Source organism: Bacillus rossius, chromosome 3 (genome assembly GCF_032445375.1).
Source record: "Bacillus rossius redtenbacheri isolate Brsri chromosome 3, Brsri_v3, whole genome shotgun sequence".
Taxonomy (NCBI): domain Eukaryota; kingdom Metazoa; phylum Arthropoda; class Insecta; order Phasmatodea; family Bacillidae; genus Bacillus; species Bacillus rossius.
Window position 1 is genome coordinate 28,107,177 of NC_086332.1, and position 17,851 is coordinate 28,125,027.

The window sequence follows — 17,851 nt, forward strand, 5'->3', positions numbered from 1 at the left end:
AATTTTAAAACGGAATAAATTACTTTCTGCTCTCCTTAGTTGCTGTAAAAATCTTTGTACACTCGTTAACAGGTTAAAAAATTAGTGCGTAATAATAATCTCAGGCTTTCACGGCCATTGTCTGAAGTAGCTTGGCTTCTGGATATGTAGCCGCGTCCTTGGCGAATAATTCACCGACGTTTCAGTCGACATTGCAGTCGCCATCATCAGGGAGCAGTTACCTACAGTAGGTTCGCCAAGGACGCGGCTGCAACCGTAGGTAACTAACTGCTCCCTGATGATGGCGACTGCAATGTCGACCGAAACGTCGGCGTATTATTCGTCAAGGACGCGGCTACAGCCCAGAAGCCAAGCTACTTTAGTGCGTAATAAACGTTACTTAGAGACCGGAAAAATTGGCGAATTCATTTCGCGATAGGCTAAAATACAAATAGTTATACCTCAGTGCTACCTCTGCTATTGGCTCACAATTTACCTGAATGACGCTGGGCCAATGAGAAACACCCGACCAAAGCTTTATCTAATCACAGGCTGCTAAGTTGGGACGTCTCACAAGACAGCAGCCAATGAGTGGGTGGTATTTGACCGAGTGTACGTAGAACTATGGAGTTCATCCTGCAGGTCATTGAACCCGCGAATTTTTCCGGTCCCTAACGTTACTATAACGACAGGGGCCACACCTCACGTCTCGCGTCTGGGATGGAGCGGCCCGGCGCCTCCAGGACTCTGATTGGCTGCCACGCTCTGCTAGCCGTGTGCTGCCTGCTGCCTGGGGCCTCTGGCGATGGTGAGTGGGGCGTCTGCGCTGCCCGAGTGTCGCGCGACACTGCACCCAAACATTCGCCTCGCCCAGATTAGTACTCAATTTAAAAAAAAATTGGTTGTAAAGTCGGTTTACGGACGATAGTTTAACGTGACGTCATAACAAAACATTGATGAAATTATTGCTTACTTTTATGAATAAAATTGAATAATTTATTCATTTTTATTGAATTATCATTATTTTGTATGGATACAAGAAGGAGTGAAATGAAATCTACAATTTAATTGATAAATGTACTTTTATTTGCACTCATTAATTCAAATATGTTTTTTACTTAAACGAAGAGATTATTTTAACTATAACTTTTATACATGTTTGCTATTTAACTTCTTCCAATCTGTGTTATTCTGTTAAGGATATGAAACGAATGGGAGTGTTTCAAGTTTAATGTGCCTCGAAAAAGTCAAATCGATGGTTGTTCCAATTGAGTGGAAGAGAGATAGATGCGGCGCAAGCGTACAATGAGCGTAACGGGACAATGTGCGTAACGGGACACTTTTTCGTGCGTGCAGCCGGCGTTCATCGATTTATTAGACGTTGTCACGTCAAAAAAAAAAAGAATCCATGTTTAGACTTAACGATTAAAACAAAAACAGAAATAGTTGCCCTTGCGGAATGATTCAGTCGACTTAATTTAAAGCCAAATCACTTTCTCAAAACACATTTACTGTATTTCGTTTTATGTATATACGAGGAGTTATTGCCACTCACATGGCTTATTCCTTACGGTCCTTACATCGTTTGGAGCGAAATGTATGAGAGCCCTTTTCCCACAATTTATACAATTAGAAAAAAATTACGAATACAATAATACCCCATCCAGAAGTAAATACCGTCATGTATTATCAGACCTACTTTCACTGTCTTTGCCGCACGAACGAGTTGCTTCACTTGATTGCACGCCTTGAAAGGATAGTGGAATGCTTTAAGTTAATAGGGACTGACTGCTACAGTTTCCCCTTTGAAGTCAGTGACGTTTTGGAAATGACTAGAACTGTTATAATACTGTTAATATAAATGTGTTTTAGTCTTTGACAATCTGTTAATTTGCGGTATCTGCCTTAAACGATGCCAAATTTTCAATATTTAAAGACAAAAAAAATAGCTATGGCATAGAAACTGTTGAAATCAATGAGGCATCTTTAAATTGCTGTGTCTCCTCTTTAAGGCTCGACCCCACAAGCTATGCTCATTTCATTTTCTTGTCATGAATAAAATTAGGGGGATTTTCCTATAAATTTATTGCCATAGCCCTCTTGTTAACAATGTTCATCTAATTTATGAAGAACTGAACGCTGGTTAAAATTTATCCAGGGATCTTCGTAAATTCACAGACACCGAGTTCACCTACTTTGGACGTGAATCCAAAAGAATATTCTTGGTATGTTAACAAAACATTAAAAAACAACACGAACACTCTTTTTTTATCCTTTATATTTTATCTTATGCCTTTGTTTAGAGCGAAACATACGACTCGGAAGTCGAAATAGGCGTTGTTTATACAAAGATTAAGTAATTTTGAATCATTTTTTTTAAATTATTTGTTAAAACTTTCTTAAATTTACTGCGATTTCTAACAATGTTCTCTATGTTTCGTCTTAAATTACGTCAAATATATTCATTTTAAACTATCTAACTGCGGTATAATTTCAAGATAATATTAATAAAACTTATCATTTAAATTCCCTTTTATATTATTAATATTTAGTTTCGTAAATTTATGGCGAAAAAGTAGTTTAAAAACAACAAATGGAAGAGAGCTATTGGCACAAGTGTAAAAACAAATCCCGTAGTTAATAGCAATGGCAACTCGGGGTGTAGACCTAGCTTTAGATGGGATCTCTTTGGCGTGATGGGAGTGCAGTTTCTAGGCATAATTTTAATAGAAGGTTTTTGTGAAACGTTTCTGACGCTGAAATGACAGCGAATAGGTACTTGTCCAAAGAGATATAAAGAGAGCACAATGCTATATACGTTGCTGGGCTCATTTTGTTCTCTTTGTGCGATGATTCGTCCCCCACTAAAAAAAAAAAAAAAAGAAACGAGATAGATAGATGGACGAAAGAATAAGACCGAGAGAGTGCGAATGCGCTTTGTTGAAGAAAAAATATATATAGGTATCCCATGCAGTCAGCTGTGAATGCCTTAAATTTTATATTTGCTACCAGCGCGCTCGCGTTCCTTTTTGCTCAACCAGCAGCGTAGAGAGCGTTGTTGAGACAGTCCCTGCATTTACCGCATAGATAGCGCTACCTGTTATGAATATCAAATTTATTTCAGAAATTTGGCTTGTTTCAAATGGCAGAATTGTTTGAAGGTACAGTTTTTCTTTGTGGTGAGTATTTTAATAGTGAGTAATATTAATTGTTAATTAATTAGGCCTATTGTAGATTTATCAATAATAATCATTAATTTCATGATCAGTTATTTTGGAGTGAGAATTTTTTTGTTAATTCATGTTTATTAATTTATTTTAATTTAAAATAAATACAAAAAATGTCAGGATTATTAAATACTTAAAAAAATGAATGAAAGCCGTTTTACCCCATACGATAGATACTTACGAGTTGGGGATTGAATTGCCAAATAAGTTTTACATCCACCCAGTGGCGTAGCCAGGATTTGTGTACGGGGGGTGTTAAGAAGCATGGCCCCCCCCCCCCCGTATTAAAGCGGGGGTTTCCCCCCCCAGGAAAATTTGGATTTTAAGGTGTAAAATAATGCTATTTTAGCAGTTTTCAGTACTGAAATTTAAATATTGTAACGGTAATTTTTTTATTAATTTTAATATGAAATTTGTTTGAGTGATGAATAAGAAATTAATTAAAGATTTGGTGCTAAGGGGGGGGGGGGTTGAACCCCTAAAACCCCCCCTGGCTACGCTCCTGCATCCACCTCGTTATTACTTTTAGTCAAGGGCTACAACGTGTTACTGAGTGTGATGTGATGCAAGTGTCGGAAGAAGGGACGCGTGTTGCGGGCAGGCTGCTCGCTGGAGCTGCGCCGACTGCGGCGCTACCAGCCGCTGCTGCTGGCTTGGTCCGGGCCGGAGGAGGGGGGCCGCCGCCTCGCGGTCAGGCGGCCGAGCGCCCCGGGCGAGGTGCGCTACTCGGAGGGCGAGCGCGCGCTACTGGCCTGCCCCGGCGAGGGCAACTGCCTGCTGCCGGCGGGCGGGCGCTGGCTGGAAGCCGTGTGCCGCGCGGGGCGTCTCGAGCCCGGCCCGGGAGACCACAGCTGCAGGTACCACCGACCTCACGTACCACCTACCATCTGTCCAACCTTTAAACATTCCTACGGTAATCTGCGAGAATACCCCGCGAACGACACATCAATCCTAGAGCACAGATATACCGTAATTGCGTGACGTTAAACTTTCTGCCGGAACTTACATGTCCAACATTCAGCAATATTTAGGCGCGGCGTTATAAAAAAAAATTGACGAGAATTAAATTTTTACGATGTGTGCGCAACATGCATCAAAAATTGACAGGATGAAAAAAAAAATGTTACATACAAATATGTGCTTTTAAACAATATACTTTAGTGATTAATTGTAATTACTCGTTTATATAATTTAAAAAAAATATTTATTGAAAATAATAGTGATAGAAATTGTGTTTATAACCTTTTTGAAGTTTATATATATATATATATAAGAGTTTATAGTCCCTCCCGTATATATAATTTATTTGCATTGTAAATTAAAAAAAAATATTTCTCTATTATTTAATAAATAATTAAAATTAAGAAATAAGAAATTAGAATATTTATTGATTTTCGTTTTGAACTAACAAAATCTCTGTTATTGTATTAAATTAATAATTCGTTTTATACACGTGTTTATATTAATATTGAGTACTGGGTGTTTACTTACATTTTTTTAATTTTATTGATTTTATACTTTAATTATAAAATAATTTCACTCCCACCATTTTATTATTTTTTTAAAAAATTATTTGCATGCAAAATTAAATTTAGTTTCTCATTAAGCCAATTAAGTATAAATTCTAACACCCGTACATAGGTACCCTAAACCAAATTTTTTGGTTGACAAGTTTTTATATTCTCTGGTGTTTATTAATATACTCACTGTCAGAAATTACAGTAAATCTACGGGGTTTTAAACAAATAATTCACCCCAAATAAGTGAATTTCATATAATTGGATCTTTGTAGAAACTACGACGTATTTCGACTTCCAAGTTCTGTTTTCGATGTAAACAGGATAAACAAATACTGGGAAGAAATAAGTTTGGTTTTCCAGAAGATTTAATCAGTTTTTTCAATGATTTGATTATGTACTAAGATTACCTATTCTTGTATATTCATGTTCAAAGAAAGTGACCTTAATACCCGTAAATTTACGAAAATAACGATAAGTGTACGATCAGCGTTCTGATTTAAAGTGAAAATTTTAACTGTGCTGTGACTGACACAGGAATTAATTTACGGAGAATATTAAAAAAAATTGTATTAAAAAACCTAACGTTAACAACAAAGATGTTTGAACTTGTTACATTATCTTACCAAACATACATTACTGCCTTTGTAGATTGTAATTCCCGGTGTTGTGACTGCTCACCTTGCATCATCCGAATTGACATACTGTTTTCACTGAGATCTGGCATATTTTTCATAACTTCAGGAGGGGATATATCACCCTTCCCCCTACCCCACGTAAAACTATGATAGACTCCATTCTGCAACTGCAAGATTTGTCATGTGGACGTCTAAATTTATCACAGTAATTGCAATACAGCTTCAGGTATAGTTTATTTAGACTTAGTAACACATAGGTCCTAGTTAAGGGTACTTATTGAAGTTGATATTCGTAGAACGGTTAAAACAAACTTTTACAGGTTTGAGTCTATTAGGTAATAATTACTAGACACGAATATATCAAAAACCTTGAAGAAGTATGCCTTAATTATCCCTTGTCATACTAAAATCTGAGTAATCATCTTAAATTGAAATCATAGCAAAGAATTAAAAATTCAATATGATGAGGATTGATTCTCATTCAGTCTCATACACCATGTTATTTTTTTTCCATATTTTTTGGTCATTTCGTTTATTTAAAAATTTTAACTCGCTACCTTCCTTGCATTTGTTGTTCTGCCGCAAATATTTTCAAAATAAATATTAACTTGTAATATCATGTGTTTAAAAGGCGCGCAAGTCTTCGTAATTATCATACCTGGCGCGACATGATATTACACTATGTGAATATCTGTTGAAAATATATGTGGCATTACAAAACTTGTAAGGAAGGTACCGAGTTAAAATTTTTAGAAATGACCCTCACATAGAAGATATGTTGAAAAGAAATTGGTTGTCTGTAAAGTCGGTTTACGGACGATAGTTTAACGTGACAACGTCATAACAAAACATTGATGAAATGATTGCATACTTTTATGAATAAAATTGAATCATTTTTATTGAATTATCACTTTTTTGTATGAATACAAAGAATGAGTGAAATGAAATCTACAATTTAATTGATAAATTTACTTTTATTTGCACTCATTAATTCAAATATGTTTATTACTTTAACGAACAGATTATTTTAACTATAACTTTTATAGATGTTTTCTATTTAACTTCTTCCAATCTGTGTTATTCTGTTAAGGATAGGACGATGATAGAAAAAGTAGGAAACGAATGGGAGTGTTTCAAGTTTAATGTGCCTCGAAAAAGTCAAATCGATGGTTGTTCCAATCGAGTGGAAGAGAGAGAGAGATGCAGCGCAAGCGTACAATGAGCGTAACGGGACACAGCGCAACGGGACAAAGTGCGTAACAGGACAATGAGTCATCCTTTTTCGTGCGTGCAGCCGGCGTTCATCGATTTATTAGACGTTGTCACGTCAAAAAATAAAAAACAAATTGTGAGCCAGTCTTCAGTACTCACCAGCGATGTATAACATAGAAAATCGGCAACAAGAAAATTAACGTGTTCTCATGTTGCAAATAATACAATTATAATACGAAACTCGGACACGAAATTTAACTTAGAGTTCTTTCAAACAACGCCGAGCGCGATGAATATACGAAAATTGTGTTTACAACTACATTTCTTGATGCGAATCACACGTAGTTTCCGCACCCGCCGCTAGAATTCGCTGCTGGAGCAGCTACGTCGGCTATCGAATCATTTTAATGCAGAAATAAATCTAAAACTATATAACAAAATGGCCCCGGCAAAGCGAAGAAGACTTGAAATTTTACTAAACTCCTTGTACTTTATTTTCGACAAAGAATTTTATTAAAATACTAGCCATTTTGTAGAAATTCATGTAAGAGTTAATATTATATAGTTTCGATTTGTCTTTGTGAACTTTAATTCATGCCATCCACCACAGATGGCGGTACCGTGGTTACACATTTTCGTTCCGTGCGACTTCCTTTACATTCTAGAAAGTACTACCAAATGCCGTATACCGAGAGCTAAGATGTTACACACCAAACCCCCTCCCCCTGCCGCTCGCAGACACCCCTTACCATGGGGCCCGGACAGGAGGAAGGCACCATGAACACCCAAACTGCTTCCAGGAAGGGATTTTGCGCCTTACGGAAGATCAAAGTGTAATGCTAGAATCAACACCCCGAAGGGCTTAATGAAATTTGTGTTGTATCTATGAGTCAGTCACTTGAAATTGTGTGATTTTTTTGAAGTATTATTACATTTTGCGAATATCAGTAGTTGAAAATAAAGATAACATTCCACATTTATATACTACATACTAGCTGTAACGGCCACTCCTTGGTGTGGCTCAGTCTGGTTAAATGGAAAAGAAAGAAAAGAGAAAGCACACATTTATATATTTTTTTTTAAGTAGGTACACATATAAAAGCATCTCTCTCTCTCTATATATATATATCTTTATATATATATTTATTGTGTGCGTGTGTATGTCACTGAACTCCTCCTAGACGGCTGGACCGATTTTGATGAAATTTTTTGTGTGAGTTCACGGGGATTCGAGGATGGTTTAGATTCACAATTGCATATTTTATCTCGATTCTGAGTTTAGAAAAAACTAAAAAAATGTAATGTGTGTCATAGATATACAAACTGTTAGTGTCATTCCTCTATGTCTGCCGAGCAATAGCTTTCAAGCCATTACGTTACGTTTTGCTATTGTAAGGAACTAAGTAGAGAGTAAGAAAAAAAAGCTCTTGACAGTTTGTAGTGTCGCCATATTTGTTTCAATTTTCAATACCGTTTTTGTATACCTATTACAATTTAAATTGCAGAAAAAAAATCATGTTTCATAGACACATAAATAGTGAGTGTGTCATTTCTCTATGTCCACGAGGTCTCGCCGCGTTATTTTCTCCTTGGGGCGAACCCGTCCGCTTAGTTAAATAAACAGGTTTTATCGTTGAGTGATTTCATGATATATTTCATGAAAATCTGCTCTCATAAAAAAGTTAGTTTTATATACATTGAATTGGTGTCCTCTCTCTCTCTCTCTCTCTCTCTCTCTGAAGATCAATCTATGAATCGTTACAAATTTATTTCCTTTATTTTTTTAGTTTGATTTGATACAATATGATTTCACTAAAAATCAATTTCTACCCCTTACTATTTTCATTTCCACATTACGAAGTTTCACTTCTTCCACGCGGAGGGACTCCACGCAATATTTTTGCATGCAATTAAAAACTATTTTTTAATGATGCCAAAGAAGTATAACTTCACATGCGCGTACCTAAGTACACGCACCCATTTTTTAAATTTAATTTCTTCTATATATATTTTTCCTCCCTACCTAGGGCACTCATAATTCTTTTAAATTTCACGTGTATGTTTTCAATGTCATTCGAGTTGTACAATTTTTTTGTTGTCAAATTGGTCATTATTTTTACTTTGTTTCATTTTGGAAACATACGTATTTTAGGTATTATGACATAAAAAAAAATAGTTTCACTAACATTCTTAGGTTTTTATTGTGTGGATAGTTTCAAGTTTAATATTATGTAGGTACATAAATTCTTAAACTTATAAATTTCTTCGAAATTTATTCATAGGTAGGTAGGGCCTACTAATATTTTCTATTTGTCAATATTGTTATTTTTTTTACATTACCTACTTATTTGCAAGGAGTTTGGTTTAGTGTTTATAATTTATCTGCTGAGCGTCAAGAGTCTTAGGGCTGCTGAGACCGAAGCCCAGAAATATTTATCAATTATGTAATATATTGTTGAAAAATTTGAATTTAACTATTTCAGGAAAGTTGATTTTTTTATTAATTAGAATAGTTACGTGTAATTGCCATCTTCCTTTATTTCATATTAAATATTATGTTTGGTTGAGTGTGAGATAATTTTATTTATGTATGTTTTAATTTCATTTAAATTCTTATATATATCTTCTTACCTACCTACTTCTATTAAATTTCATTGTCATTCCAGTTGTATAATTTTTTTTTGTCAAATTACTTGTTATTTATACTTTTTGTTTCATTTTGGACTATGTTTTTTTTTATACTTAATTCAAAGATTTGTGGTGTGTACAGGGAGTGATGTCTCTATTAATTTCTATACTCCTTTGGATAAGCGGAATATTGCCACCACAGTTTTACATATAAAGAAATCCTACAAATGTTTTAAACATTATGACAAATAAAAATAGTTTCACAAACATCCTTAGTTTTTTTTTGGTGTGTATAGTTTGAAGTTTAATATAATGTATGTACGTAAATTATTAAACATACAGTTATTTATTAATTTATTTAGATAATTATTCATAGGTAGGTAATAAGCTATTTGTCAATATTGTTATTATGGTAGATAGGAGTACAGTAAATGCCTACATTCTTATATTCCTTTATATCTCTTTCGATTTGGAGTGTTTCCGAGCCATTCGGGGTCCTCAACGTCAACCCCCCCCCCCCCCCCAGGTGGTTAAAGCCCCAAAATTTCAAAAGTTTAAAAAATTTGAAAAATCTATTTCTTTCGATTTTAAGTGTTTTCGAGCCATTCAGGGTCCTCGAACCGCCCGCCCCCCTCTGGGAACAAAGCCTCAAAATTTCGACGATTTCAGGAATTTCAAATATCTATTCTTTCGAGATGGAGTGTTCCAAACCATTCGAGGTCCTGAACATCCACTTTCCGCAAAAGAGAAAGCCCCAAAATTTCGAAATATAAGAATATATATAAATTGGATGTTGGCATGTATGTCGTCGATAAACTCTTACACCGTTTGACCGATCGACATGAAAGTTGGCACATCGAAGTGTTTTTATCATGGAGAAGGTTTTTATGCTAACAATTTTTTTTGTAACTCGCCGCTAGATGGCGCTGTAGCGCATCAACTTCTAAACCTTTCAACCGATCGCCATGGGTAAACAGAAAACCATATATCACAGATACACAAACAGTAATTATGTGTCATTTCTTAATGTCCACCACACTGGACATATCGCTATCCATTTTGCTGTAACTCGCGGACAATATATCACCCGGTGTTCAGCCCGGGCAAAGCCGGGTACTGCAGCTAGTATATATATATATATATATATATATATATATATATATATATATATACATACACACACATACATCCATGCATACACACATACACACACGTCCCTCTATAAATCACACTATATTTCTCTATATGTATACAAATCTCTCTATCTCTCTGTATCTTCTATATATATCCATATCTCTCCATATCATTCTATCTTACTCTATACTTATATCCCTACGTATCTAAATTTTTATCTATATCTTAATTTATCTCCATACCTTCATCTCTCTATATATCCTGCGCTCTATCTCTCTATATATCCGTATGTCTCAGAATCGCTACCTCTCCATACCTCTCTCTGTATCTTTATCTCTCCATGGCTATATCTTCATATCTAAATCTTTACAAAACAGAAGACGAATACACAAACATTCATCTGTAAATTTTGACCTATCAATATTTTATTCAATCGTTTTACGTCACAGGTGTAACACAGGTGTATAAAAAACGCGTGTATTAGAATGAAATGTTGTGTCAACATTTCTAAGTAATCGGTGAAGAACATTCGAAAAAATAGCTATTTTGTACAAACAAACATTTACATATATGTATATAGATAGATCGATGTTTTGGAAAAGAGTGCATCGAAATCCCGGAAAAGATTGTTTGTTTAGGCAGCCTTTTATTTTGTGATATGTTTTGAGTTCACGTGGGCAGGAATAGTCACATCACGACCTGAATGAACTGTGTTCCAGGCTTCCTCCAGCCGGCAGCATCATACACGCCGACACCCCGTGCGCGGACGCCGCCGACGAGACAGCCCGGGACGAGCACACCCGCGTGCAGATCGTTTTCCAGTTCGGAGAACACCGCGTCAGTCTCGTCGACGTGTGCTTCAACACGAGGACCCAGAGCGCACTGTACTCCAAGTACGAGATCGCGAAAGAAATCGACAGACGTCGGATCCCGGAGAACGTGACGGACGTCCACTGGTGGGAGGGAACAGGGCTTTACTCTTACGACGTCGCCGGGGCGTACTCGAACCAGGAAAAAACTCTCGGGGGCATCTTGGGGGACGAGGAACTCGCCAGGACGTACTTGAGCGGGGTGCTCCCGCTATCGGATCAGGAGAGAGTCGTCGACGAGAACTCGCTGCGAGAAACGTGCTCGGACAGCGCGAAGAACAGATCGGAGTGCTATCTCGTCGAGGGTCACCTGGCCGGCGAGCTAGACTTCGTGTACCTGGCGCAGCAGTTCGCGACCCTGTACTACGTCAACTCGGCGCCGCAGTGGCGGAGCATCAAGGGTCGCAACTGGGAGAGGATCGGCGAGGCCGTCAGGCACTACGCCTCGTCGCGGCGGGTTGACCTGGAGGTGTACGCGGGGACGCACGGCGTGGCCAGCCTGCGAGGCAAGCGACTGTACATCCACCGCCCCGACGACGAGCACGAGAAGACGCCGGTGCCCCAGTGGCTGTGGAAGCTGGTGGTCGACAGGTCGGGGAACTGCGGCGTCGTGTTCCTGGTGCTGAACAACCCCTACATGACCTCGGAGCAGGCGGCGCGGGCTCGCCTGAACTGCTCGTCGGCTGGAGACAGCGTGCCGTTCATGGGCGAGGCTCGGTGGAGCAGAGTGGGCGAGGGCTACTCGCACACCTGCGCGGTGCGGGACTTCCTGCGGCACGTGCAGGTGTTGCCTCTGGTCGGCGCCGCGGGCCTAGGGACACTCAGCTTCCCCGCGGACTACTCACCCCCGTCCTAGCAGCGTGCCGCTCATGGGCGAGGCTCGGTGGAGCAGAGTGGGCGAGGGCTACTCGCACACCTGCGCGGTGCGGGACTTCCTGCGGCACGTGCAGGTGTTGCCTCTGGTCGGCGCCGCGGGCCTAGGGACACTCAGCTTCCCCGCGGACTACTCACCCCCGTCCTAGCAGCGTGCCGCTCATGGGCGAGGCTCGGTGGAGCAGAGTGGGCGAGGGCTACTCGCACACCTGCGCGGTGCGGGACTTCCTGCGGCACGTGCAGGTGTTGCCTCTGGTCGGCGCCGCAGGCCTAGGGACACTCAGCTTCCCCGCGGACTACTCACCCCCGTCCTAGCAGCGTGCCGCTCATGGGCGAGGCTCGGTGGAGCAGAGTGGGCGAGGGCTACTCGCACACCTGCGCGGTGCGGGACTTCCTGCGGCACGTGCAGGTGTTGCCTCTGGTCGGCGCCGCGGGCCTAGGGACACTCAGCTTCCCCGCGGACTACTCACCCCCGTCCTAGCAGCGTGCCGCTCATGGGCGAGGCTCGGTGGAGCAGAGTGGGCGAGGGCTACTCGCACACCTGCGCGGTGCGGGACTTCCTGCGGCACGTGCAGGTGTTGCCTCTGGTCGGCGCCGCGGGCCTAGGGACACTCAGCTTCCCCGCGGACTACTCACCCCCGTCCTAGCAGCGTGCCGCTCATGGGCGAGGCTCGGTGGAGCAGAGTGGGCGAGGGCTACTCGCACACCTGCGCGGTGCGGGACTTCCTGCGGCACGTGCAGGTGTTGCCTCTGGTCGGCGCCGCGGGCCTAGGGACACTCAGCTTCCCCGCGGACTACTCACCCCCGTCCTAGCAGCGTGCCGCTCATGGGCGAGGCTCGGTGGAGCAGAGTGGGCGAGGGCTACTCGCACACCTGCGCGGTGCGGGACTTCCTGCGGCACGTGCAGGTGTTGCCTCTGGTCGGCGCCGCGGGCCTAGGGACACTCAGCTTCCCCGCGGACTACTCACCCCCGTCCTAGCAGCGTGCCGCTCATGGGCGAGGCTCGGTGGAGCAGAGTGGGCGAGGGCTACTCGCACACCTGCGCGGTGCGGGACTTCCTGCGGCACGTGCAGGTGTTGCCTCTGGTCGGCGCCGCGGGCCTAGGGACACTCAGCTTCCCCGCGGACTACTCACCCCCGTCCTAGCAGCGTGCCGCTCATGGGCGAGGCTCGGTGGAGCAGAGTGGGCGAGGGCTACTCGCACACCTGCGCGGTGCGGGACTTCCTGCGGCACGTGCAGGTGTTGCCTCTGGTCGGCGCCGCGGGCCTAGGGACACTCAGCTTCCCCGCGGACTACTCACCCCCGTCCTAGCAGCGTGCCGCTCATGGGCGAGGCTCGGTGGAGCAGAGTGGGCGAGGGCTACTCGCACACCTGCGCGGTGCGGGACTTCCTGCGGCACGTGCAGGTGTTGCCTCTGGTCGGCGCCGCGGGCCTAGGGACACTCAGCTTCCCCGCGGACTACTCACCCCCGTCCTAGCAGCGTGCCGCTCATGGGCGAGGCTCGGTGGAGCAGAGTGGGCGAGGGCTACTCGCACACCTGCGCGGTGCGGGACTTCCTGCGGCACGTGCAGGTGTTGCCTCTGGTCGGCGCCGCGGGCCTAGGGACACTCAGCTTCCCCGCGGACTACTCACCGACGTCCTAGCAGCGTGCCGCTCATGGGCGAGGCTCGGTGGAGCAGAGTGGGCGAGGGCTACTCGCACACCTGCGCGGTGCGGGACTTCCTGCGGCACGTGCAGGTGTTGCCTCTGGTCGGCGCCGCGGGCCTAGGGACACTCAGCTTCCCCGCGGACTACTCACCCCCGTCCTAGCAGCGTGCCGTTCATGGGCGAGGCTCGGTGGAGCAGAGTGGGCGAGGGCTACTCGCACACCTGCGCGGTGCGGGACTTCCTGCGGCACGTGCAGGTGTTGCCTCTGGTCGGCGCCGCGGGCCTAGGGACACTCAGCTTCCCCGCGGACTACTCACCCCCGTCCTAGCAGCGTGCCGCTCATGGGCGAGGCTCGGTGGAGCAGAGTGGGCGAGGGCTACTCGCACACCTGCGCGGTGCGGGTCTTCCTGCGGCACGTGCAGGTGTTGCCTCTGGTCGGCGCCGCGGGCCTAGGGACACTCAGCTTCCCCGCGGACTACTCACCCCCGTCCTAGCAGCGTGCCGCTCATGGGCGAGGCTCGGTGGAGCAGAGTGGGCGAGGGCTACTCGCACACCTGCGCGGTGCGGGACTTCCTGCGGCACGTGCAGGTGTTGCCTCTGGTCGGCGCCGCGGGCCTAGGGACACTCAGCTTCCCCGCGGACTACTCACCCCCGTCCTAGCAGCGTGCCGTTCATGGGCGAGGCTCGGTGGAGCAGAGTGGGCGAGGGCTACTCGCACACCTGCGCGGTGCGGGACTTCCTGCGGCACGTGCAGGTGTTGCCTCTGGTCGGCGCCGCGGGCCTAGGGACACTCAGCTTCCCCGCGGACTACTCACCCCCGTCCTAGCAGCGTGCCGTTCATGGGCGAGGCTCGGTGGAGCAGAGTGGGCGAGGGCTACTCGCACACCTGCGCGGTGCGGGACTTCCTGCGGCACGTGCAGGTGTTGCCTCTGGTCGGCGCCGCGGGCCTAGGGACACTCAGCTTCCCCGCGGACTACTCACCCCCGTCCTAGCAGCGTGCCGCTCATGGGCGAGGCTCGGTGGAGCAGAGTGGGCGAGGGCTACTCGCACACCTGCGCGGTGCGGGACTTCCTGCGGCACGTGCAGGTGTTGCCTCTGGTCGGCGCCGCGGGCCTAGGGACACTCAGCTTCCCCGCGGACTACTCACCCCCGTCCTAGCAGCGTGCCGCTCATGGGCGAGGCTCGGTGGAGCAGAGTGGGCGAGGGCTACTCGCACACCTGCGCGGTGCGGGACTTCCTGCGGCACGTGCAGGTGTTGCCTCTGGTCGGCGCCGCGGGCCTAGGGACACTCAGCTTCCCCGCGGACTACTCACCCCCGTCCTAGCAGCGTGCCGTTCATGGGCGAGGCTCGGTGGAGCAGAGTGGGCGAGGGCTACTCGCACACCTGCGCGGTGCGGGACTTCCTGCGGCACGTGCAGGTGTTGCCTCTGGTCGGCGCCGCGGGCCTAGGGACACTCAGCTTCCCCGCGGACTACTCACCCCCGTCCTAGCAGCGTGCCGCTCATGGGCGAGGCTCGGTGGAGCAGAGTGGGCGAGGGCTACTCGCACACCTGCGCGGTGCGGGACTTCCTGCGGCACGTGCAGGTGTTGCCTCTGGTCGGCGCCGCGGGCCTAGGGACACTCAGCTTCCCCGCGGACTACTCACCCCCGTCCTAGCAGCGTGCCGTTCATGGGCGAGGCTCGGTGGAGCAGAGTGGGCGAGGGCTACTCGCACACCTGCGCGGTGCGGGACTTCCTGCGGCACGTGCAGGTGTTGCCTCTGGTCGGCGCCGCGGGCCTAGGGACACTCAGCTTCCCCGCGGACTACTCACCCCCGTCCTAGCAGCGTGCCGTTCATGGGCGAGGCTCGGTGGAGCAGAGTGGGCGAGGGCTACTCGCACACCTGCGCGGTGCGGGACTTCCTGCGGCACGTGCAGGTGTTGCCTCTGGTCGGCGCCGCGGGCCTAGGGACACTCAGCTTCCCCGCGGACTACTCACCCCCGTCCTAGCAGCGTGCCGTTCATGGGCGAGGCTCGGTGGAGCAGAGTGGGCGAGGGCTACTCGCACACCTGCGCGGTGCGGGACTTCCTGCGGCACGTGCAGGTGTTGCCTCTGGTCGGCGCCGCGGGCCTAGGGACACTCAGCTTCCCCGCGGACTACTCACCCCCGTCCTAGCAATTCCGCAGAAATATCTGGTACCCTGACGATTGCACTGTAACACGGACATTGTTCCAAGATAAACTTCTAGACGTCTCTTGACGTCACCAGCGAGCCAATGAAGGCGATGTTCGAATTTTCTCGAAGTATATACTTTTATGTACTTCCCCCTTCCCGAAGTAGAAGGTCTGACCGAACTGGAAGTAAAGTATACAAGTATGCAAGTAATATGTATAATTCTCGCGTTCTTTTTCTAGTTAAAGAGAATCGTCGCCATTGAAAAAATGTTTCGAAGGTTGTATTTGATATGGAATTTAAGTAATTTAAAGACGTTTAAAATCCTTTCCATTTTATATTCAGGTGTTCGCTCCAGGTCAACCGTGCTTTGGTAGATAGGCTGGCTGGCTGCGCTGTCGAGTTATTAATAAAATATGAAATGCTTCGTCTTCAACAATACTTCAATTGAGCTCCGAGGAGATTAGCAAACGGTTCACCAGTTGTCCCAAGTTCCTTTGCTGTTAGTGATCTACGGGAGATTGGTCACGGGCGTGTAGTGGTCAGCAGAACATTTTCCCAGTCCAAGGATCGATTGCCACTCCCTAGTGTTAGTCTGTAAGCTGTCTACTACATTTTGTAGATTTAAAAAAAAATGATTTTTAAGAAATTTAAGACTCCTAATTTGATTTTTATTCGGTAATTTTGAAGCCCGTAAAAAAATGATTGTGTGTTTGTAGAGTGAATGAGTCGTACGGCACTGCGCTAACTTCTTGTCTGACGTAATGAACCAAGTGCACTCCAGAGGGACGCCTGCACTGCAGAACTCATCAAGGGAGGGCCGTGGAAGACAAATGAGCTTGTTTCGTGTGCTATTTCAACGCCGCAGAATATTCTTTATTAACGTAGAAGACACGCTGGGATATCCGAAGAATGTGCGAGGATGGGGGAATTTCAAAGGGAATATTAATTTGGGGTCTTCGAGTGTTCGAAAGATATTCGATATTTGTTAATAGTTTGACACTAAAATTTAAATTTTACTTTGAATTAAAAAAAAATATTACCAATAGAACCAAGTGGAACATGTTTACAAAAAAAATTAATTTAAAAAAATGTAACATGTATGAAGCTAAGATGATTTGTTAAGAAAATAAGATCTGTTTTCTGCAAAATTATGTATAATATATTTTTATATGTAACAAATAATCTGTAATTATGATTTAAATTTCTAATATTGCTAATTTTTTACGAATGTTTTCAAATTTTAAATTTTATTGTTTTAAGAAAATGCTTGGATATGATTTTTATTCACTTTCATTTTACACCTTTCCATTATTGTCTGATATATATTTCCCGATTTTTAAAGCCACTATATTTTGGATATATATTTGTTGCTATCCTGTGAAGTGCAAAAAAACCGTTTCACTGCATGTTAAAATTCGATTCGAAAAATATTCTATATTCGATTCAAAATTCAATTCGTGTAAAATAAACAAACAGTATTCGCAAAAGCCTAGTAATAACACATAAGCAACAGATATTTCCACGAGAATGGAGAATAAAAATTAGGTCCGTACTACAATGACCGGAAACGGAGACGGATCACGTAAACGGAGTCGGATCTCGCGGAACAGAGTTTCTACGACAGCAGTAGACGGAGACGGACCCGTGTGGATTAGCTCGGCAATGCTGAGCTCTTCCGTTTACGTTGCTCCGTGCGACCAGTATAAGCCAAGTAGGCCCTACCTACTTGGCTGCGGTGGTAGTCATGTTTGTTTATGTTCTAAATACGTTGAAAATTGTTTCAAGTGCAAGAATATATAGTGTTATATTATTACTTTGTCGTTTATTTTTATTAATTTGTGTAAATTCTGCCCGTGTTATGATCTCGAAAATTATGTATAATTTTAATTAAATGAATATTTCGTAACCCTGAAATTCAGTCTCATTGGTCGCCATCTGTTACGTTAACGTGCATTGTTTTAGCAGCAGAGACG

The 17,851-nt window shown here is 44.6% G+C and overlaps 1 protein-coding gene across 1 annotated transcript; it reads left to right on the forward strand.

Annotated features, from left to right (window-relative positions):
• The first annotated feature begins 699 nt into the window (after positions 1–699).
• Positions 700–17,152, forward strand: LOC134531258 (uncharacterized). Its single transcript, XM_063366950.1, has 3 exons — positions 700–787; positions 3,808–4,063; positions 11,055–17,152. Exons 1-3 carry the CDS (start codon positions 700–702, stop codon positions 12,058–12,060), a joined length of 1,350 nt encoding a protein of 449 aa, XP_063223020.1. The 3' UTR covers positions 12,061–17,152.
• The last annotated feature ends 699 nt before the right edge of the window (positions 17,153–17,851 follow it).

Bases quoted from the DNA above. Each gene is read 5' to 3' on its own strand.
- LOC134531258 (XM_063366950.1), top strand. From the start codon at position 700: ATGGAGCGGCCCGGCGCCTCCAGGACTCTGATTGGCTGCCACGCTCTG. The intron at 788-3,807 runs GTGAGTGGGGCG...TGTTGCGGGCAG, and splicing joins GCCTGGGGCCTCTGGCGATG to GCTGCTCGCTGGAGCTGCGC. The intron at 4,064-11,054 runs GTACCACCGACC...ACTGTGTTCCAG, and splicing joins CCGGGAGACCACAGCTGCAG to GCTTCCTCCAGCCGGCAGCA.